The 24,024-nt window shown below is 46.3% G+C and overlaps 2 protein-coding genes across 2 annotated transcripts in view; one reads left to right on the forward strand and one right to left on the reverse strand.

Annotated features, from left to right (window-relative positions):
- Positions 1 to 23,805, reverse strand: part of KLF15 (KLF transcription factor 15) — a 26,090-nt gene extending 2,285 nt beyond the window's left edge. Inside the window, exons 1-2 of the mRNA XM_069083848.1 lie at positions 23,387 to 23,805; positions 13,809 to 14,898 (exon numbers count right to left, since the gene is read on the reverse strand). Of these exons, the coding sequence (XP_068939949.1) occupies positions 13,809 to 14,833 (1,025 nt within the window). The 5' untranslated portion in view covers positions 14,834 to 14,898; positions 23,387 to 23,805. The remainder of the gene's footprint in view (positions 1 to 13,808; positions 14,899 to 23,386) is intronic.
- Positions 1 to 24,024, forward strand: part of TMEM43 (transmembrane protein 43) — a 350,998-nt gene that overhangs the window by 26,029 nt on the left and 300,945 nt on the right. The window lies entirely within an intron of this gene.

Raw genomic sequence — 24,024 nt, forward strand, 5'->3', positions numbered from 1 at the left:
TAGCTTGGCATTCAAGGCCCTTTAGGATCTAGTCTAATTTTATATTACTCCTCTTTATGCGCCCCCTCCCCCCATACTCCAACCAAGCAAGATAACTTGATATTCCTCAAATATGCATTAAACCTTCCTGACTCCAGTCTTTGGCTTAATAGCATTTCAGCCAGGGGTAGGAAACCTGCAGCCCTGAGGCCACACATGGTCTTCTAGGTCCTTGGATTTGACCTTTTGACTGAGTCCGAGTTTTATAGAACAAATCCTTTTATTAAGAGAAATCGTTTTGTGAAGTTTGGGTTCACTCAAAGGGCTACACTTGAGTACCTAGATGGCCACATGTGGCCTGGACGCTGCAGGCTCTCCACCCCTGCATTAGGCCTTTCCCCTCAAGCTGCTGCTTATTGAAATTATAGCCATCCTTCAAGGTCCAGCCAACCCTACTGCCTCCAGGAATCTTCCCCAATCCCTTTCCTTCATCTTGCCAAACCCAACACTGCTGTCTTCCTGCAGGCCTATCTGGGGAGATACCTTGTATGGCAGAGTATTCTTGTGGGTTGCTGTCATGGAACAAACCCAGGGAGAGGCCAGCTGATATTATGCTTTACTTCGTTAAACCTGAGAGCCAAAGAGTTAATGACCTGGGAAGCTTGTTCTGCTGAAAGGGCTAGGTGTCTGGCTATGTCCAGGACAGTGGACCAGGTATCCAAAATCCTCTTTCTCTCTCTCTCAGCTGTTTACTCAAAGCCATCCAATGAACAAAGTTGTGGCTATTTTTCAAAATTTGGGCACGGAATAGGTAAGGACATAGGTTTGGTGAACAAAACCACTCCTCACAAGCTGAACAATGGGCTCAATTCACACCTAAAACATTTGAGGGTAGACTTTTCAGAGAGATTTCCCCCTGAGTGAATTTATTCCATTTGGGAAGGACATACTGTTTACTAAAAAGAGTAAACAGACATCAACTTCAGAAGCCAGCCTGGAAGGAAAGATACCAGAGATTGTGTGACCAAGCACAGAACAAACAAACAAAACAACGCCAAAAACATCATTTCCAGAAAGAGGAAAGTAATGTGCTCTGATCCCTGGGCAGTACCTAAGCTGTCTTTGTCAATGCAGCCTCTGAGCCTAGAAAGTCCCTCCCAATCATTACTACTCCATCTGTTTCTCATCCCAAACTCCGGCCATCCAATGGGGCCAGTGTGTCATAAGCTGCCTACAAAGATTTCAGGTGGGTCCTTGTCACTCCCCATCATGCCCTATAATCTTGAGTCTCCTCCACTCTCAGCCTTGGGCTGGTACCTCAGATGTATCTGGAAGTGAATCAGCTACCAAGGGGAAAGGAAAAAGCAGAGATTAATAACCCCACTGAAAGTAGGCCCCTGTTCTAGACTGGAGGTCTAGACAATGTACTTAGAACAGGAATTGGGATCACATGGCTTCCTCCTGGGGCCGACTTGCCTCAAGAAGGCCTCCTTGACTACTCTAGCTTATCCCTAAGATGTGTTTTGCTATTGAATGTCAAGTTAGAAGGTAACTTTGAGCATAGGCTCTGAATGCACACACCACACACACACACACACACACACACACACAATTGTTGAAGTACTGACTATGGGCAAATCACTGAGAACAAGGAATGATAAGAGACAGAACTCTTAGGAGATATTGGAGGATTGGAAACAGATCAACCAAGAACCAAAGAATTGGATCTTAGAATGCAGCATGTTAGTGCTGAAAGGGACTTCAGAGAGCAGAATGTCAAAGTTGAAAGAGTCTTTAGAACAAAGATGCAAGGGTTCTTAGAACACAGAGTATTTGAGCTGAAAGGGCACCGAGAGAACAGAATGTGGGAGCTGGAAGAAGTCTTAAGAACACAGTGTGTTAGTGCTACAAGGGACTTTCAAACATAGACTGTCCAAAGTGGAAGGGCCCTTAGAACATGGAATGGCAGAGCTGGAAAGAACCTAGAGTCTAAACCTCTTAAATGTTGACACATGAGAAAATTGAGGTTCTGAGATGGGAGCCTCTCTGGATTCATTAGAATTAATGTAGTAGCAGAGTTGGAATTAGAACTTGGAACTCCTACCTCCTCAGGCCAAAAGTTGTCTTGAATGGGAGAAGTGAAACTGAGTTTGGAAATGTCCGATTCTGGCTGGCTGGTACTGGAATAAGGAGGCAATGTTCTAACCTTGATGCCCAAACTCTTCTCAGGGTCTCGCCACACTAGCCCCTACCCAGAGAAGCCCTAAGTAGGCTACTTTGGAGACAAAAGGAGGCTGGAGGGCAAGGCCAAACAAATGCTGTTCATCTCTTTAGAAAGGATCCCGGTTGGGGCTGTTGGGCTGTCACATGGCCGAAATGTGTGTGTTACTTGAGCCATGGAAGAAGTGTGAGTTAATATGTTAAAAATACACTGGGTCTCATAACCAAGGTCTTAGTAGAGAGGCAAGAATTTTGCAACACTGTTCCCCAGAGCCCCTGGGGCAGATCAGCTTACTGAGGCCACGGAAATAAAACCCTAGGCATGTTGCTTGTGGACAAAAGGACAATTCCTTAAAGCCAACATGTGGGACTGGGAGAAAGCTGGACATTCTTGAATCAAGGGATAAAACAAGGTACAGTGGAAAGCACGTTAGACCTGGATTTAAATCCCATCACTCCCCACTAACTGTGACTTTGAGCAAGTGACTTCAATGGTCAGTTTTCTCTTCTTCAAAATGGGTGAGCTGATCCCTGCTCTGCCCTGCCAAAGGAAGGTTGTGAAGATCAAATGAGATAACAGGCTATGGAAACACTTTGAGAGCAGTCAAGTGCTTAAAAAAAAAAGTGAGAGGTTGTTTCTATGATCAAATGTTTTGTCCAGTGTCAGCTGGATTTCAGATCCCAGTATTCTGTCTCCAGGCCAGGCACGTTTTGAAGAAGACTGTCTTACTCCAGGAGTACACAATGAACATCTGCCCTGAAGGCGGCCTTAGAAATATCCTCTTGATTTAAAGATGGGAAACTGAGGCCAGAGAGGTCAGTGCCAAAGTTATGTATCTATAAGAGTCATATCTGAGAAGAGGTCAGTTTTCTTTGCACTAACACAACAGAAAAACAGACCTCTTGTAAACCCAGCTAGGGAATGACGAGTTTAGTTTAAAGTGGGTACAAATGTGGGCTAATCTCAGGGAAAGAAGATTAATGAGATGACTCAGGTAACTGGGAATGCAGGTAAATGTACCCAAGAAGAGAAGACGTTGCTAAGGCTGGAAGCCATGTGACTGTATGTCCAGGGAACAGGGGATACTCACTTTAGAAAAAAGAAGATGGGGTGGGGCTAGGTGGTGCAGTGAATAGAGCACCTGCCCTGGATTCAGGAGGACCTGAGTTCAAATCCAGCCTCAGGCACTTAACACTAGACATGTGACCTTGGGCAAGTCACCTAACCCCAGTTGCCCTGCCTTCCCCCCTCCAAAAAAGCAAAAAAAAAAAAAAAAAGGAAAAAGAAGATAGAGGAGGGAATGTATCTACTGTCCTCAAATACCTGAAGGGCTGTCATGGCACCATGGGAGCCAGCATCTGCTTCTTAACCCCAAAGGGCAAAATTAGACTAAAGCTGATTTTCATTTAGTTTAAGGAAGCATGAAAATTGTCAAACAAAAGAATGGGCCTCCTTGGGAAAGCATGAACTTTCTTTGTTGAGCCCAGGCAGAACAGACACCTGTCAGGGAGGCTGAATGTGTCTGAAGAGCTGGGAAGGACATTCCTGTATTCAGGGAGAATTCAAAGTTCTGCAGTTTTACAGTATTTTGCATTTTCAAAAAAACACCGTCCATGTTCTGTTTACACCATAGAATGTATTGGTCACAAAATGGAACAAGATGTTTCATCCTTGAAAGAGGAAGAACAGGTACGCTGTCCCCAAGAATGCTAAAAGAGTACTGTGTCCCTGTGGTCCCTTATGTCTGTGGAGCACTTTTATATGGTTCAAATACTGACTCCAAGTGATAAATTACAGAAGATACCACTAGGGCCCAGAAAAGTCAGTTGAATTTCCCAAGGTCAAGGGCCATGTTTGAGGCAGGATTGGAACTTGAACCAGGGCCTCCACTCCAAATCAAGCTTTCCCTCCACTCCCCCAAAGTACCACCTCTCCCTGACAATGACCCCCAAGTTTTTAGTAACTTCTTAAGGGGGTATCTCAATCATTGTCCCCTCAGACACATGGGTAAAGGAGGTCACTGAAGGACCTTGAGAAGGGGAGTGACACAAGAAAAGACACATAGCCTGATGATGCTATTCAAGATATGTTCAGATTCATTGGCCATCTGGGGAGGCCCATTCATGAGAGGGGGTGACAGACTAGAATGCACCTGTCTCCAGGTCCAGGAGTCTGCTGAAATGGGTACAGAGAGTAGACAACCATTCTTGGGGCCAGTCCACAGATGGCAGGAGCCGTGGTAGCAGGAAGCCTAAGCTGACTGAATCTGCTCTCCCCAGTGCAAGCCAAATCCTGTCTCTTTAAACCAGTTCACGTGCTCAGGAGAGGCAGGCCTGATCCAGGACACAGATCTAATCTTTTCCTTCTTAATCTTGGTAATCTCACTTTATCTCAGTAAACCCCTTTACCTGACAGGTATCCTGGGGTATCAGTTTCTAGGACTAATGATACAGCGCATTAATATACCCAGATGTTTATTCTGCTGATTCATGTGACCTTAGATTAGAAGACAGGATCTTGGAGGTCAGCTAACCCCAACCCCATCCAGTGAAGGAGCCCTTTCTAGACTGTCCTTGGTGGGTGGTCATTCACCTTCTGCTTCAATGTTTCTATCAACAGGGAGTTAGTTTACTGTCTCCCAAGTGTCTGGGTGGAAAGAGCCCTGAGTTTGAATCCTACACCTTATATTTGCTACCTATATGACCTTTACTTCTAAATTTCCTTGTGTGTGCAAAGATGGGGTTGGATTTAGTGACCTATAAGGCCTCTTCCAGGTCTATGACTGATCTTTTAGTACTATCAAAAGCGGCTTAGGCTTAAGTCCTAGCTCTGTTGCTAATTGTGTGACCTTGGGTAGATCACTGAGCCTCAAATTCCTAATAATATGAAGGCACTGGACTAGATGGGCCTGAAGGTCCTTTCTAGCTCCAGATATATGCCCTTTTTGTCACTATGAATCAATCCATACCATTTCTTATAACTGACCTGAAATCTGCCTCCCTGTAAGTCCTACCCTTCTCCCCCATCAGCCCTGTGGGGTCAGAGAGAACAAGGCTGGACAGACCCACTTCAAACGGTACCCTGAAACACACCCAGACATCCCAACTCTCTTCTAAAGGCTAAACACCCCCAGGATCTTTTCAATCTTTCAAGACCTCTCATCTTCATGGCCATTCTCCTCTGCTTATGAGCCAGTTTCTTGACCTGGAGCTGGACACCTTATTCCCATTTCCTTTTTGCTCATCAGAAGTAAAAATATAGCTATATCTACCTGCATTTTCTGCAGCAAGATTAGAGACAATAGGAAGCAAAGCCTGGGATGACTTTCATCTAGGTTGGTATCACTCCAAGGAACTGACTCTTGCTGGGGCAAGTTAGACAAGTGGTCAGAGCATGGCACTCATGAGGTCAAGATCATGACTAGGTGGCTTTGGCCTCTCTGTTCACCAGTCTCAGATCACAACAAACCCCAATCAACTGGCTAAGAAACTTGGAACACTGATTTTCTAAAGGACCTCATTTAGTGGAGGACTAGGGAGACCCATTCACAAGAGAGAGTGACAGACTAAAACAGACCTTCCCCCATGTTCAGGAGAGATCCAGGAGTATGGTTGGCTCAACACAAACTAGTCCCATTGCTTGGGACACAGTCCCCAGTGCACGTCCTCTTCATAGGCTCAGGGACACAATAATAACAGTAATGGTGATGATCCCTAATATTTATACAACTCTTTAAGGTTTACAAAACCCTTCATATATATTATCTCATTTGATCTTCACATGAAGTCTGTGAAGTGGGTGCTGTTTTTATCCATTTTACAGATGAGGAAACCGAGGCAGAAAGAAGTTAAGTGACTTATTTAGGGTCACACAGTTAATAACTACCCAAGGAAGGCTTTGAACTCAGGTCTTGACCAAGTCCATCATTTTAGCTATGCCACCTAGCTATATTATTTTTATACATCAAATGGCAAAAGATGCAAAGCATTTTGTAGACCTTAAATCTGGGCTACATAAATAGGAGTTTCTAGTATTATGCAGCGGCAGCACTTGCTGTAGATATAGAGGTAGTAGGCAATCACTTATTTTGTGTGATATAAAGGATTGCAAAGGGCCCCCAAATCTCTGGTCTATTGGTCTAATAATCCCAGCATCTAAGTCCCTTTGCTGTATTATGGTATAATGTTATGTATTATGTATTATGTACAACAATACAATATTATGTATTAAGGCTCTTTTTAAAAATATACAAACATACTCAATTGAAGGACCTGGGAACATTTAGCCTGGAAAAGAAAAAAAATGAGACTGGGATAGAAGCATAGTGGGAAGGGTGGGGAGGGAGGGTGCAGAGGCAGAAACACTGTCTCCAAATAACTGCAGGCTTGTCAAGTGGAAGAAGGAATTAGCTTAGTGTATATGGGCAAAATGACCACTAATGGGGAGAAAGAGGCAGATTTCAGCTCAGTAGAAAGGAGAGGTCTACAGCCATCCTCTGTCCAGCCATAGCTGCCCAATGGCTCACTACCACCCGAGCTGTCTGGGCAGAGGCCAGCTGACCTAGTACCATCCTACTGAGGCTGTCCTCAGAGCCAGGGAGAACCAGAGAACCTCTAAGGTTCTGATTTTGTGTCATAGAAGGGTCTGACGTGATCTCTCATCAACCATCTCAGCTTCCCTGGTCCTGTCTCTGGAGTATAAACTGTGTGGTCCCCAGGAATCCCACTTTCCACACCTCCAGAAGATCCTTAAGGGTCCTTCTATCTCTAGATGCTGTGGTTTCATTTCTGCTGCCTGGCATGGTAGGAAAAGGCCTGGCTAGGGTTCCTGTAGTATCATCACTGTTACCCGCTTGCTACAAAGCCTCGTCCAAATGATTTCTCTTTCTTAAGAGCTCAGTCTCTTCTTCTCTCTGATGGGGAGAATATAACCTGTCCTTCATCTTTCCCATGGGGATGTTGTGGGGATCCAGTGAATATGAAAAGGCTTTGAAAATCTCAGGGATTCTTTTGGGCTGGTCTTTGAGAAGAGACCCTGGGAGAGTCACCGCCATGACAGAATTATGTAATCAACCAAAGTTTTCTTTGGTGCTTCTTTTGTTGACAGCTCATTTCTCACCACTTGCCCCTGAAAGGCATGCCATTGTCCCATGTTCTGTCCCCCTCTCCCTATTCAAATGTATTCCCAGGAGAGAATACCACAAACTCATTCATAAGAAGGGAACAGGGAAGAGAAATTACAGTGGAGAGACTGATGAATTTGGGACCAAAGGACATGAATTTTAGTAACTCATCAGCCACTTACTACCTGTGTGACCTTTGACACTTCCTTTCTCCTGAACCATTTCCTCATCAGTAAACTCAAAGGGCTATGTAGATCAGGGGTTCTTAACCTTTTTGTTTCAGGGTCCCCTTTGGCAGTCTGGCAAAGCCTACAGACCTTCTCAGAATAAGGTTTTTAAGTACACACAAAAAAAATGCACAGGATTATAAAGGAAATCAATGATACTGAAATAGTTCTTAAAATATTTTAACAAATTTATGGGTCTTAAGTCAATAACTTCTGGTTAAATGGTTAATAGTGTCCCTTTTAGGTCTATGGAAACTCATATGGGTAAAGACTTTCATTCTTTGCACTTAGCACCTAGCCCAGTGCCTGACACATGGTAGGGTGGTTGACTGATTGACCTGATAGCCCCCTCCCAGGAGGATTTGCATTTTGCTAGAGAACAAAGTCATAGGCAAAGAAATAGTAGAAATTCTTGCCCTAGTGAGCTGGTAAGTAGGTAGTACAAGTTGAGGAAGAAGGGGGATTTTCTCTAGGCTGCTGATCATTCTGCTTAATTATAAGGCCAGTCCTAGCCTCTATGCTTTCCTAACCTTTTAACTGGGCTGAACAATAAAACCAAAGCATCCTATGATACTAGAGGAACTTTAAAACACAAAATGTCCAGGACAGAAGGACCATTAGAATCATTGGTAGAACACCGAATACAGAATGTCCCAACTAAATGAGACCTTAGAGCATTGAATTATAGAGCTGGAGACCTTAAAAGTCATCTTACAAATGAGGAAACTGAGGCCTGATATGGGGAGAGTGACAGCCAAAGTGACATAGCCATTAAGTAACATAATTGAGATTCAAAGTCAGGTACTCAGAATCCAAATTCGGTGCTTTTGCCACATTACCTTGTCACTTTTAGTATAGGAAAATATCATTCTTTCCTAATTGTAGCATGCAAAGAACCATGATTCATGGCTGGGAGAAACCTTTTAAGATCCATTATCCTGCCTCTGGTTTCATAGATAACTTTATTCTGAGTCATGAATACTTCAGGAATTTTACAGCCTATCTTATTCTCCCCAATCCCTTCCCCCTCCTAAAAAAAAAACCCCTATTATGTGCTAGGAAGAACATCACCTTTTAGAGGAAGGAACAGGGAAGGCCAGAAACTCTGTGGTTCCATTTTTGCCTTTGACCTTGATGTGACCCTTCCCTCTCTGAGCCTCAGTTTCCACATTTGGAAATGAAGAGCCTAGATTGGATGATTTTTTAAATTCCTTCCAATTTTAAGAAAATTTTATGACCCTATGAAGCAAATACTCTAACATTTACATTGCCAGTTCCAATCTCCATTGGACAAAGTGTTGGTGGGGTGGGGTTTGGTTGTTTTAACAAAGGGTTGTATATCATGGGACAAGGGAGGGGGAAAGGAAGCATATAAGGTATACTCATAAAGAAAGATAACTACCTCCCAGTATGAGGAGACCTCAACGGTCCTGACCATTCATAAAGAAGGAAAGCTACCTCCCAGTTTGAGGAGACATCAATGGTCCTGACCATTCATAAAGAAAGATAACTACCTCCCAGTATGAGGAGACCTCAATGGCCCTGACCATTCATAAAGAAGGAAAGCTACCTCCCAGTATGAGGAGATGTTGATGGTCCTGACCATTCATAAAGAAGGAAAGCTACCTCCCAGTTTGAGGAGACATCAATGATCCTGACCATTCATAAAGAAGGAAAGCTACCTCCCAGTATGAGGAGATATTGATGGTCCTGATCATTCATAAAGAAGGAAAGCTACTTCCCAGCATGAGACCTCAATGGCCCTGACCCCTAATACAGGAATCTGTCTATGGCACCCTCAGCACAGGACCATCCAGTTCTGCCTGAACAATTCCAATGAAGGAACACTTGCTACCTCTCAAAGAGATCTATTCTATTTCTGGACAGTTCTAGTTGTAAGAAAGGGTTTCCTTAATCTGTCCCCTTTAATGTACAGCATACCACAATAGAGAGCCAGAAAGGGTCATAGAAAATAGCTAAACTAACCTCCTCATTCTATAGATGAGGAAACTGAGGCCTGGAGGTTAAGTGGCTTGCCCACAGATAGCCAAAGTTAGACCAGGGATTGGTCTAATCCTAGGTCTGAAGATGAATTTCGCCTTGGTGCTGACTGTCCAGGTCACAACTATCAAGTAGCGAAGGCTGAAAACATTTCTTTCTTAAGTAATAGCTCTGTGAAAACAATCTAGACAAGTGTCTCAATCTTTTACTTTACATTGGCAGCAAAAAGTTTATTACCCAGCATTCCTCAGAAAGGAGAAGCTATAGGATCCAACCACACTGGGCTCATGTCCATGCCCCCTCAGGCAAAAGTCATGTAATAGACAGAGCCCTAGATTTGGAATCTGAAGACAGGGTCAAGTCTCGGTTCTATTATCAAACATCTGGGCCATCTTGGAGAAGCCACTGCACATTTCTGAGACTCAGTTTACTTATCTGTAAGATGGAGCTAATGCCTACTTCCCTCCAAAGATCATTATGAGAAAAACCATGTAAAGCACTTTATAAAGTGTTATAAAAACACTAATTATTTTTTCTGTTGGATGTCACCAGTGGGTGATGATTTCCTCAAAGGGGTAGGGTTAAATTTTGCATCTATGTACTTTACTTTCCTGCTTGATCTTAGGGATTTCAGGTTAAGTAGTTACTTTTCACCAAAAACTCAAGAACCTCTAATTTTATAGTCATTCCTCAAACTTAAATAAAGACACACTAACCCATATCTCAAAGTTAACCATGCCTATGAAGAAACAATTGAGTTCCTTGGATCAGGAGGTCATGACCAAGGCACCACCTGGTGGCAGTGTACCCTAAACCCTGGTCAAATTCCTATGAGCAGTAGCACCTTTTCAAATGAACACTAATTCAAATGTGCAAGTAGTAACACGTGTTGTTACTGGAGCCATCTTACTATAAGGACAAAGCTGGTTCTGCCAAATCCAAACCCTCACTGTCCGATCTGAAGCCACAGTAAAAAAAATGGGGTGGGGGGTGGGATTCAAAAGGAGACATTTGAAATCACTTTTGTAGGTGAGGACTATAAAGACAGTGGTGCAGGGGAGTCAGGATCTGGGTTTAAATCTTGACTCCACCCCTAGCTCTGTACTAGTCAGGTAACCTCTGTGGGCCTGTTTCCTTATTGACAACATCAAGCATTGGACTTAGATGGCTTTTAAGGTCTCTCATATCTATGATCTAGATCCTGTTCCCCCCAAAAGGTCAAGGTAGGAAGAGGGCACACGACTTCCATTACTGGGTTTACTGCTTTCTGGTGCCTTGCTGCAGGAGGGAAGTGGTGTAGACACACACCAAAAAGCCTACCTTGGGGTTGAGGGGAGGTAATAGGACAATAAGGAGAAGGCCTGAATTCTAGCTGCAGCTCTATTGACAAACTGTGTGACCTTGAACAGGTCACTTACTTCTTTACACCTGTTTCCCTACCTAGTCAATGATGCATCAGGACCAGAAGATCTCAAGGTTCCCTTCTAGCTCTGCCCATTCCAGGATTAGACTGGAAGTGTGAGATTTATATCCCTGGAATATACTCACCCCCACACTTGGGGGGGAGGTAGCAGGGTGTGCTAGATCACTAGAGATTTGCTCCAACTCTCTTGCATTCTGTCCTCAGGGAATTTGGAAAATGGCCATTCCTGATCTCTGCTAAACCAGTAGCTTACAGGGAAGTGGCAGAAGGTCATGGGTAAGTGTAATCATTCAGAAAGGGCCTTTATAATCAAAGACATTGTTTTTTAAAAGTTCCACCTCTTTGGGCCAACTGTGTGCCCTAAATGGAAAGGGGCTGAGTCTTCATTTCAGCATAAGTGTTCTCCCTTGGGGCAGGCTATAAAGTACCCATCAGAAAGTGGATGCTTTTGACTTTTAACAATTTAGCAGGGGCACATACACACACACACACACACATACACACATGCACACCCTTTTCCACCCTAGGGCTCAACACTACCACAAATTCCATTGAGGACCCCAGAGGGTTACTATTTCCAAGAATTTTAAGGACAAACATGTTCTTAACAAAGAAAAAATGATTGACACACTCCCCTCCCACCCCATCTCAAATACACAGACATACACACAGATCCACAGACACACACTCACACACACACACACACACACACACACACACACACACACACACACACTGGAGCAAGGCCCCGGAAAGCCAACAGTTCTTACAGGCTAGAAATTCCTATGGCATGACCTAAACGAGAAAGAACATGGGCTTTGGGATTGCATGATGCCTGTGAAGTTCTGGAGAGGATAGTGAACTTCTGGAAAAGGTAGAGGCCTTTTCAGCTGAATGATCCAGGAGCTGTTCAGAGCTTGCTCTGCCTGAGGCTACTAGTGGGCTAAGAATCCTGGAATGTCTGGAGGGTGGGGAAAATACCTCTCCCTCCTCAGCACACAATCACAAGCTCTTCTAAGCCCAACCACCAAGACAGGCCCCACAATATTCCAAGTCGGGAAACCTGGCTGCTACTGAATGAGGTTGGTCCAGGCATGGCTCAGAGCCCTGACTGGCATGATAAACACTGATGACTGAAATAGGCCTGAAGACAGTGCAGCTTTGGTCCTGCTTGTGCTACTGGGAAATTCACTTCCTTCTCCCAGACCTCAGTTTCCTATTCTGTAAAATGAAAGGAGGTTTGGCTAGAAGATTCTAAGCCTTTAGGTATGCTTGGAATTTCTCTAGTGTCCCTCCCTGCAAAAAGCTCAGTCCACTCCCAGGAAGGGTCCTGCTCCAGCATGCTTACTGATTCCAGCATGGCAAGGAGTGGCCCATGTTACTACCTGTGGACACATCAGGGATGTTCAGGCGTCAAACTGCAAGGGAACTTGACTACTGTGACTCTCTTTGGCTCCTGAGGCCTAGTGACCTTCTCTCTGAGACAAGGAGAACACCCAGAGGCTTGGCCAAATACTCAGCCTGCTCCCACCTCTTCCATGAAGTGTTCCTTGAGTAGCCCAGCCCATAGTGATCTACCTCCATCAAGTCCAGTGTGAAGAACACTGGCTCTGGGGGTAGAAGGCCTAGGTTCAAATTCTGCCTCTGATGTTTGCCAACCTTAGGCAGGTCACTTAATCTCTCTGGGGATTGGTTTCTTTGCCTACCTAAAAATGAGGAGCTGGATTAGGCGACATCCTTCCCACTCTTGGTGATTCTCTGCCCTCTCCATCCTCTGGACTCCTAACACACTCAGAATCTATACCAGTTATCTGACCTTTGGAATGCAGTCCGAGCCATGTCATTCATTTCCAGGGTGATGTTATCCTCCCTCCCCCCGCCCTGGGATTTGCTTCCTCCTCTGTAAAATGATAGAGTTAAGACTCTAGCAAAAAGGGTTTAGAATCTAAAGACTTAGAATCAGCTCCTGGAGTTTGAGCCTTGGCTCTACTTAGATGCGTGACCTTGGACAAGTCACATCCCTTTGGGCCACAAGTTTCCTCATCTGTAAAATGGGGGTGTTGGACGAGAAGTATGAGATACCTTCCAAGTCTAACAGCTGACAACTCCATAGTGTTGGTTCAACAACAAAGTCTTTACACTGATTTATGTTCTGGTCTGTCCTCTACTAGATTCCTGAAAGGGAAGGAGTGATGACTCATTGATCTCTGTACCCCTCCCTCAGTCCATCCTGACCCTCTCCACACCGCCCCACCACCCCCAGAACACAGGCCGGGGCCTTGCACACAGTAGGCACTCTGTAAATATTTGTCTGATTAGCTGACTGACTGATGAACTTTGCCCCCTTTCCAACAATGGCTGGGGATCCCAGACATATCCTGGTTACAACTTGGGCAACTCCATGCCCACTGCCCACTTCCCTAAAATGCCCACCTCGGTTCTCCACAAAGCAAACACTCCTACTGCAATGAGACTAAAGTGAGCGTACATGGCAAGCCACAGCAAGCCTCACCTAGTCGTTAGGAAACTGGAAATCAGTTGGTTTCTTGCTTTGGAAATTGGTGTGGCAGAAGCCCACATACATAGAGCTATAGCTCTATGTGCCTTGTGCCAGATGCTGGAGGGTGGTCCCACTTGATTTTGAGATTCCCCCCTCCATGCACCACCTTCCTCTTTTGGAGAGGGGAATCTGACTGAAACCAAGGGGGGAGATTACACTACAGTGTCCTCTTTTTGGAAAAAGCCCAGCCCTTGTTTGCTAGGCCCTAACTGAGTGGGAATAACAGGCCCACCACACCATAGACAGTGGTACCCATGCCACCCCAGGATACTGACCTCCAACCACACCCAGGCCACGTGCAGGCAAAAGGCTTCTCGCCCGTGTGCCTCCGCAGATGGGCCTTAAGGTGGCTGCTCTTGGTGTACATCTTGGTGCAGCCGGGGAAAGTACATTTGTGCATTTTAATGAGTTCCGCCGCTGGGTTCTTTGGAAACTTCTGGCCTACCAGGATCCCTGCAGGGCCTGGCACCATGCCACCTGGCCCAATGGGCTTGGCTGCGATGGGGACTGGGGCGATCCGAACAAACTTGGAAGGCAAGTTCAAGTTGGAGGACTGGACAATCTGTGGCACCAGCGCAAAGGTTTGCCCCTGGATGTTGACGAGTAGCTGGGCGATTTTAATGTTGTCCGAGTTCTGACCTGGCGAACTGGGACCCGTGCTTGACTCCTGTTTGATGGGCATGGGCTGGATTTGGAGTATGACAGGGATCCCTCCCTCTGTGGCCGTTGGACTATTGGAACTGTGGGCACCTTCTGTTGAGCTGCCAGACTGGGGGGTTTTGCTTTCTTTCAAGCTACCCCCAGGCAGGATGTGGTCTTTATGCTGTCCAGAAGAGAGCTGGCTGCAAACCCGAAGGTCCTTGGTCCCATTCTCAGGCCCTTCCTTGAGCTCTAGATCCATGTTTTCCTCCAGGAACTCCTCAATCTCCTCCAAGGTGGGCTGGAATGGCCCCATGTCTTCTGGGTCTGGGAACTGGAAATGTTCCTCTTTCACCATGGGCTGGCACCTCCGCCAGTCCCACCAGGCCACAGGGCTGCCCCCCAGTGTTGCCTGGGACAGCAGGTAGTCTAAGATGCTGTCTTGGCCCTCAATGCTGGATGTGCTCCCATAGCTGGAGCCTAGGACCTGGGAGTCAGGGCTGGAGCAGGAGCAGAAGCTGGAGGAGTCACTGTCATCTTCTGACAATGGAGAGGGCAGCATGTGGTATGACCGCCCGCCAGCCGGCATGTCCCCCAGGTAACCAATGGGAAACTTGGTGGTTGAGAAAGACTCCCCCACCGGGAGCAAGTGATCAACCATTCCTAGAACAATGCTTCAGGGATGCCCACCAGCATATACAAGAGGTGCCAAGGTCAGATGAGAACCTGCAGAGAAGGGACAGAGAAGCAGAGGAGTCAGGCTGGAGGTCTACAAGCCCAGTCGGAGGAGGCAGGCTGGGAGTTCAAACATTACCACATGCTCAGCTAGAGCGCTATCACTGGTAAATTCTGTCTGCCTCAGCATTTTCCAAGATTGCACCACCTGTTTGCAAAAGAGCCCTTTCCAAAAGCATTTCACAACTCTGGGCTCATTGGGTTGCAGACAAGGGCTCCTTCCCAGAATTCTCTGGGAAAGGTACAATGTATATGCAAAGTACACTGTTATTCAAAATGGCTGGGGGAAAGGGACATCCTGGTTGACTAGGTATTCTATCTGACTGGAGATCATGCAGTCATCTGATGTACATAAATCATAGATTTCATGCCTGCAAGGCCAGCCCTAGGGAAAGCAGGAATCTTCATGATATCTTCAGCACAGAAGCAAAAAGGGTAGAATTGGCAAGACCTTGTTGGCATCAACCTCACAAATGAGGTACCTTCCCAATGGGAATGAATGTAATGTAGAGGAAGGAGCTGAAGTCTGAAAGTTCAGACACCTAGATACTGACCCCAGGAAGGTCACTCTAACTTTAAGCAAAACTCTCTCTGGACCACACATGCCTCTTCCACAGAATAAGAGGACTGAACTAGAATTCAGGGGCTCTTAACCTGGATCAGTAAACTCATGTTCATATATGTGTATTTTGGTAACTGCATTTCCATAAAATTGATTTCCTTTGTAATTCCATGTATTTTATTTTATGCATTTTAAAAATGTCATTCTGAGAAGAGGTTCACAGGCTCACCCATGATAACTGAATAATCTCTGAAGTACCTTCCCATTCCAAGCCACTATGAACATTCTAGTATCCTACAGTAACCCCTTATTGATCAGGGCCGTACTCCCTCCCACTGGCTGCCATTTTGCTGGTGGCCTGACACTGGACTGGCTTTTCTCCCCTTTTTACAGAGTCAACAACAACCAGCTTGGTTAGAAGTGCTACTTCTCAGAGGAACTTTGCCCCTTCAGAAGCATTGCAGCTGTCTTGTTTATCAAGGCTAGAATGGGGGGAGGGAAGGAAGGGAAAGGGGAATGCATTTAATCTGTGTCCAAAGCTTCTAAGGTTACCCGACTTTGGCTACATGAACATGAAGTTTGTGCTGTACAATGAAAAGCCCCCTTCACTGGTCATAACAAGCATCTCAATGAGCTGTTTCCAAAGGAGACTAATGGAAGATCTAGGTCCACACATAATGGAAAGAACCCTGGACTGGGAATTAAGAGCCTTGGGCTTGAGTTCCAAAATGGAATAATGGTGTGACCTTGGGTAAGTCATTTCTCATCTCTAGTTTCCTCTTCCTTAAAATAAGGGCAATGATACTTGTACAATCCAATAGGGCTACTGTCAGGAAAATGATTTCTAAAACCTAAAGAGCTACCCAAAAGTTACTTGTTAGAACTACAATAAAGTCCTATTAGCTTTCTATTACTCATCTCTCAGCTAGATAGAAGCAAGTCATCTCCCCCCAGGACAACCCCAAAGTATTTGTAATCATCTCAATGGCCACCCCCATGACCAATGGAATCTGGAGCTACCTCCCACTTACAAGAACCCAGATCAGGCCTTCCTGCCATCTTGTTCCTCTTCAAAGTCAATGTTCTCCAGTTTACAAAGAAAGTCCCCAAATCACAGACTGTCAGAGCCAGGGACGACCTTAGAACAGAAACTGCTAAGAGCTGGGAGAACTAGGTTAGAACATTCAGTGTCGGTGCTGGAAGGGACCATAGAACATAAAATGTTAGAGCTGGATAGGGCCTTAGAACACAGAATGCTGGAGTGAGAAGGTACCACAGACATCATTTCATTCAAGCCCATCATAGTGAGATCTTTTGTAGTCTAACTGTAGATAGCTAGAATGAAGATCTGAAGTCAGCCGACATGGCTATGGTCATAGAATCTTAGCATTAGAGCCTATGGCAAATCTCCCATTTTATGCATGTGGAAACAGAGGCCTAGAAAAGTTAATCAGACTTGCCCAAGGTCACCCAGATCACAGCTGGGATGGTCTTCAAACCCAGGATCTCTAACTCCGAGTACAGTCTCTTTTCCAATATGTCCCCGTATCTCTCATCACAACTGTCATGGATGTAGAGCATTAAAGTCTGCAAAGCCCTCTTCTCATGCTTACTCCATGGAGTAGGCAGAATGGGGATCATCACCTCGGCTTTACAGATACAGGTTTAAGGAATTACTTCTCCAGGGGTCCTATAGCTAGTAAGTGTGATTCAGACACAGGACAGGCCAACTTCCAAGTTGCTACACCATCAGCTATACCACACTGCTCTCTCTTATTCATTTTGCCCCTCCAATTTCATCTATCCTTCAAGGCTTGGAAATTGGGTTTCCACTGGTTCTGCCACTAATTAACTGCATGACTGTAGAAAATTGACTTGAGGGGTGGCTAGGTGGCACAGTGAGTAAAGCGCTGGTCACGGAGTCAGAAGGACCCGAGTTTGGTTCTGGCCTCAGACACTTAATACCCACACAAAAAAACTAGTCACTTGAGGGCAAGTTACTTAACCTCAATTGCCCTCCAAAAGGCAAAAAAAAAAAAAAAGAGAAAAAAGAAAGAAAATTGACTTGCTCTCTCAAGCTGAGTTTACCTCTCTGAACAATGACTAGATGCCTCTAATGTTCCTTCTAGCCTTGACATTCTATCATTCAGGATCCCTCCCCCTTTTATTACTATTGCTATGATTGATGTGGGCAAGATACTTTAACCCCCTGCATCTTAATTTGCTCATACAGACAATGGGTTAATTGCTATTAACCTCCTCTTGCACCACCACAACCAACCTCAACTTAAAAAGTAAAATGATCATGATCTAATGTACAAGGATAACTGTGTCTTGAGTTAACGCCCAAATCTCCAACATACTTAGAAAAGGGAGAGGACTGAGTGCAAAGGGATACTAAGAAGATTTAGGATTACTCAGACAAAATAGGATGGAAATCTGGATGTCAAAAGTCATCTTGTCCAATCCCCTAGAAGAGGAAACTGAGACCCAGTGGGTAAGGTGATTTATGCAAGGACACACGTGTGGTAAGGCAAGAATTGCCTTGGACTTCAAAGGCATCATTCTTTCCATTGATGGAAATACTAAGTGATGGGATTTGTACCCAAGTCCTGGGCCTAAGGGATCTACTATTCAAGAAGGACCCACATATTCAAGTGAATTACTAGATTGATGCTGTGTCTCCACAAAACCCTGATGTTGGTTCTAAGGAGATGCCAGGGCCTAAGAACAATTTAATCAGTTGGCAGATGGAAACAGTATAAAGGCTTTTAAAAAATAGCTCAACAGAAGTTGAGAATTGTTTTATTTTGTTTTGTTTTGTTCAGGTTTGTGACACTCAGGGAAATGGAAATTGGACCTGCGGAGAACTTTCTTGTTACACTGCCCTTGTGCTCCATCACAGTCTCTAGGTAATATCACCACACTGGACAGCTGTCACATTTTAAGGTTTCAACTTCATAAAATACTCTGTGTGGTCTAGTGGACACGGCTATCTCTGGATAAAGATCTTGAAATCTTTTTTTTTTTTTTTGCTTTTTGGAGGCCAAATGGGGTTAAGTGACTTGCCCAAAATCACACAGCTAGTAATTGTGTCAAGTGTCTGAGGCCACATTTGAACTCAGGTCCTCCTGACTCCAGGGCCCTCTATTCACTGTGCCACCTAGACACCCCGAGGGTTGAAATCTTTTAATAAATCTTTAAAAAAGAGGTGGGCACTTTGCAAATAAAGATTGGTATAAAAACAAAAGCTAACAAACATTGAAAATAAACAGCCCTTTTGTTGGATGCAGGCCAGTGGAGTGGGGTGGGCTCACATTCAAAAGCCTACATTCAAATCCCAAGCAAGTCACTTTATCTTTCTTAGCCTCTGCTAATTAATGAGTCTACAATCTCATCTGGTTCTTCATCCCATCCATGGTCCTAAGATCTTCAAAGAGAAGGTCAGCCATGACACCAGACCAATCTCATCAGTATCTATGAAGCCCATTGGCTCAATAACAATACTAGGAACACTTGAACATGTAGGAAAAATGAAATCAAGACTGACTACATTTTTCCTGAAATTCACCTATCATTACCTGCTATGTTCTTCCCAGGCCCTGAGCATCAGATGGTATGAGAGAGAAGAGAGGAGACTGTCATCTTCATAGTACAGTAGAAGGGTACTGACCAGAAGACCCAGGATCAAATCCTACCTCAAATGCTTACTTACCTGTGTGACCTTGGGCAGTCTATCAATAAGTATTTATTAGAAAGAAAGGCAAAAAGAGTCCCTGTCCTTAAAGAACAGGCATTGTAATAAGTAGACATATACAAGATACATATAGAGTAGATAAAAGGTGGGCAGCTAGGTGAAGTGGTTAGAGCCCTAGGTCCAGAGTCAGGAAGACTGGATTTCAGAAACTTACTACTTGTGTGACCCTGGGCAAGTCACTTAAACCTGTTTGCCTAAGTTTCCTCATCTGTAAAATGAGCTGGAGAAAGAAATGGAGAACCACTCCAGTATCTTTCCCAAGAAAACCCCAAATGAGGTCATAAAGAGTCAGATAGGACTGAAAAACAACTGAACAGACAGAAGGTAATATTAAAAGAGCAGGCACTAATAGCGGGGAAATGAGAAGGGTATATTGTAGGAGTAGGGATTTGTGCTGAGTCTCGAAGGAGGCCAGAGAAGCCAAGAAGGGGAGTTGATGTGCCTGGGCATTCTCAAGTAAAGGTCTGGAGAGAGAAACCTGTCTGAGCTTCAGTTTCCAGATCTATAAAATGAAAAGATACCTGTGAATCCATGAATTATGTGAATCCATGAATTATGACTTAACACATATAAGACAGTATATAATATATGACAGAACATGATCCAATGTCAAATATATTGTAAGGACCATCTGCTATTGGGTAAATAAGAAGGGAAAACCATTTATTCTTCACTGGAAGAGAAGCCCTATAGTTACATGAGTTATGGAATGGGAGCCAGGAGACCTAAATTTTAGTCCTCATAGAGGTAATGAACTTTCTATGTGACCTTGGGCAAGTCACTTGACTAGAATCACTGAGCCCAAAGGGAATTGATAAAATGCATCCGGGTTAACCCCCTGCTTTTATCCCTCTGTGAAGCCTCCTTCCATTCCTTTACAGAATGACTTCTAAGTCTAAAATGACTTCTCAGGTCTTTTTCAGTTAGGACTTCCTATGTGCTCATGCTCCTCCCACCAACAATATCCAGTGTTCTAAGGCAGAATCTTCCTAGTTCTACCGTTCTATGAGTTGATACAAGAAAGTGTTCTCTAAGGAAATGAGATTTGAACTGGACTTTGTAGGACTCAAGATAGAGTGAAGAGGGGAAAAACATTGAAACAAGTGTTCAGTTCCGGATTTGCTGGGGAAGAATGAGAGTGAAATTTGGAGAGGCAGATCAGACCTTGGATACCAGCCTAAAAAGTTCAGGTTTGAAGCAGTGGGGACAATTGTCAGTTTGTGAACAGGGGAATGCCAAGCGGTAAAGGGAAACTACAGATCACTGTGGTGTCACAGAATGCAAGACAGACTATTGTATTATGGGGGAGAGAGACTAAAGGAAAGGGAACTCAATTAGGAGGTGGGAGACTTTTTCCCATTTAAAAAGACACATAAATTACTTGCTCAGATTCAACTATTAGCGTTTGGAGTTTGTGCCAGGAGACAGGTAGGGGAGTTGCTGCATATCCCCCTAGGGAGGAGACACCAGTGATTCTCTAGTCCAGTCACCCATTTTACAGAGGAAAAAACAGGGTCAGAGGGGTTACTTGCCCACAGCAAAGCCTAGACTTGCAACCCTAGGTCTCTTGGCATTCAGGCCTTCTCTCTTTCGGCAAAGTCATAATTCCCAAACTTTCCCTAATGTTCCTTCAGTCAAGACAAGGTTATGAGGGGGAAGGGGGGAAGAGTAGATGTTGAGGGACTGGACCTGTATGGAAGGAAGAATTTATAATCAAAGTAGCACAAGCCAAAAGTTTACCATGAGGTTCATAGGAAAATTCAGGGGGGAGAGGAGGGAGGAAGGAGTCTGATTTCCTTACAAAATAAGAGTCTCTAATCAACTTTGGTCCCTGATGCCAAAAAGCACAGTAGGTCCCACAGCATTAGCACCTACATTTCAGCAACATCTCACCCTTCAGAAAACTGGCCTGCTGCCTGGCTTCTTGAGTAATCAGAAGCCCTCCACAACTGCAAATAAGCCTTTCCCTCCCCCCCTTTTTTGGGGGTGGGTCAGAATTTCATTAATACCACACATCACAGCCTGCTCAAAATACTGGAGCACTCCCTCTCTAGGGTCTTCACCAAACTGGGTGCCTATCATTAGGCATGACCGGTGCTTTTAGAAGCTGCATGATAAGGAGAAATCCATTTCAGCCTTCTTGGATGAGGGTTGGAAGGGAAGGCCCAATCAGGCCAGTGCTAGGTTCTTAATCCCTGGTGGGGCTGGAGGAGGGGTGTTTGGGCTTCTTCCAGGGCTTCTCAGGGTTCGGGGATCCCCATTTATTAGAGGCTGGGAAAGCGAGGAAGATTTGGAGGCAGAGAAGGGAGGGGCTCAAAGAGCCCAGGCCTCTCTTTGAACTTCGCCACCCTTGTTTGTCTGTAGGGTTGGAAACACTCTGGGACAGATCCTGCTCGGGCGTCATTATGCAAGATGAATGCCCGTTCCCTTTGCCCCCAGCATTTGCTGGGGCCCCCAGGCATTCAGCCACTGAGCACAAGGCGGCTCCAGGCATTTCTATGCTAATGTCCCGGGCCTGAATGGGTCTCGCACAGAATGTGCCCCGCGTTTCAAGGCTTGAGAGAGAGGAGGGGGGGGGGGGGGGAGAGACTGCGTTTCTCAGTCACTGAGACATGAGTTATTTTTAAAGGTTGCTACAGAGCACCTGAGTGCTGGTTGTGTGTGTGTGTGCATGTGTGTGTGTGTGTGAGTGTGTTTTTCCCTTTCCCACTCCCTGAATAAACATCTCGAAATGCCTACGGTATGTGTCAATTACACCTTGTTCAGCGCTGGGCCTGAAGCTCTGAATGGTTCCGATCGAGATGGCGCATAACCAAATGCTCGCTGTTGCTGTGTCCAGCCCCCCCCCCCCCTTCCTTCCACCCCCTTCTTTTTTTCCTTGATCCCAAAGAGCTGAGGATGACCGACAGTAACCCTGCCTCTCAGCTTCTCCTGTCAACAGGACCAAAACAGCTAGCGGCCAAACACACGAGAGGCGAGCTGCACCCACTGACTCGTTCACCTCCAGCCCCCAGCTCCCCGACCCCTTCTCTCCAAAACAACCCAGCTGCGGCGTTCCCGCAACCCCACGATTCCAATCCGCGGGCCGCCTGCCAGCCTGCCATCTGGAGAAGTTTAGAGGGAAGGTTTCCCCTCCCTTCCCCCTCCCCAAAAAGCGGGTTCCTCTAGTGGCTTTCCTCTCTCCCGATCCCGCGCCCCAAACACCAACCCTGGGAGCTGGGCACTTGGATCCTTCGGGTCGCTGCCATCTAGCCCCCAGAACGCCCATCCCTATCCCCGCAACCTGGACACATAAACAGCTCAGGGCCGCATTCCTACGCAGCGCCCCCTTCCTCGCCCAGGCTGCGGGCACCCAAGCTCCCAGTCCTGACTGACCAGAGGTCTTGGTCTGCCAGGGAGGTCAAGCACCTGGCTCCGGCCCGGACCCCTAATCTTAGGTCAGTGGCCGGGAGTCCCGGTAGGCAGGCGCTTGGCCTTGACTGGCTTGTTTACGCCAAAAGCCCACCTCCCAGAGGGCCGACCGGCCGAAGCTCAAAGGCCATCTTCCTTCCCCTCCCCGGGCCCATATGGCTGTAAACACGTCGGCCCCTTCCCAAGGAAAGCTTCGTTAGCTTAGGGCGACTGGTCCAGGGGATCTGTCCGACCTCTAGGCTTGAGACCCCTAGAGTTAGATCCTATCCGTACCGACCTACCCACCGAGAGCAAGACCCAGACCCGCACCACCACCCCAGGGACACACAGACCTGAAGCCCCACTCCAACACGTCACCCAGAGACACAAGCTCACGAAGAGACACACTGGCACACATACACGTAAGAGACACGCAGACACACGGGCACACAAACACGTAACGGAGACACACGCCGAGGTACATACACACATAACAGACACATGCAAAGACCCACAAACACGTAGAGGCAGACACACAAGGACACACCAACACATAGACCCAGAAACTAATGTATACATGTAGACATAAACACACAGATTCACACGGACACTCCGTTTCCAGGGCCACACGTCCCAGAAGGTTCCCGCACGCATAGCCCCTCCAATTAAGCAGGTCCCCATTAATATTCCTCTCGCTTCCTCCCCTCTACCCACTGTCAGTCTCCCCAATTTGATCCCAGCCTCTCCCCTTCTCCCCCACCTTTTCCTACCTGAACTTTCCGCACCGTGAGAATGTTAAGGGATTGGAGAGGGATTAAAATGGGGCTTAGCGCAAGGGGAATGCACCCCAAAAAAGGTGGTTCCACCAATCCAATTCCGAATCCGAGGGAGCTCCTTTTTGGATAGGAAAAAAAAAACCACAACACACTGGCCCCCCAAAAGGGGAAAAAATAGAAAACCAATCCCTCCTGAAGGCTGTGAAATGAGCAACTTTGCGGGAGAGCCGAGCAGAGCCGGGCCCGATGTCCTTGAACTAGAGCAAGCTGGCTCGGTCGGGCGGGGCGGAGGGAGGCAAGCAGGCAGGCGGGCGGCCCGAGGGGGCAGGCGGGCGGCCGAGGAGGCGGGCGGCCTTGCAAGGGCAGCAGCCGGCGCTGCTGATGTGTCCTTTAGCTGAGCGAGAGTAGTACTATATGGCCGTCACATGACCGCAGGGAGGCTAGCCCTGGGAACGCAGGGGAAGGCTTGGAGGAGGCTCGGCCCCAGCGAGCTGGCCCATTGGCCGCCGCCGCCGCGAGGGGGCCGGCCCGCGGGCCGGGCGTCAGTGCCCGAGCGGGGCGGCCCCGCGCGCTCGCGCGCTCTCCCCGAGCCGTGCCTCCCGGACCGTCCTTGCACCTCAAGTGCTCCGGGC

Source organism: Petaurus breviceps, unplaced genomic scaffold (genome assembly GCF_028583685.1).
Source record: "Petaurus breviceps papuanus isolate PSGF00001 unplaced genomic scaffold, PetGlider_PUasm1.0 174, whole genome shotgun sequence".
NCBI lineage: Eukaryota > Metazoa > Chordata > Mammalia > Diprotodontia > Petauridae > Petaurus > Petaurus breviceps.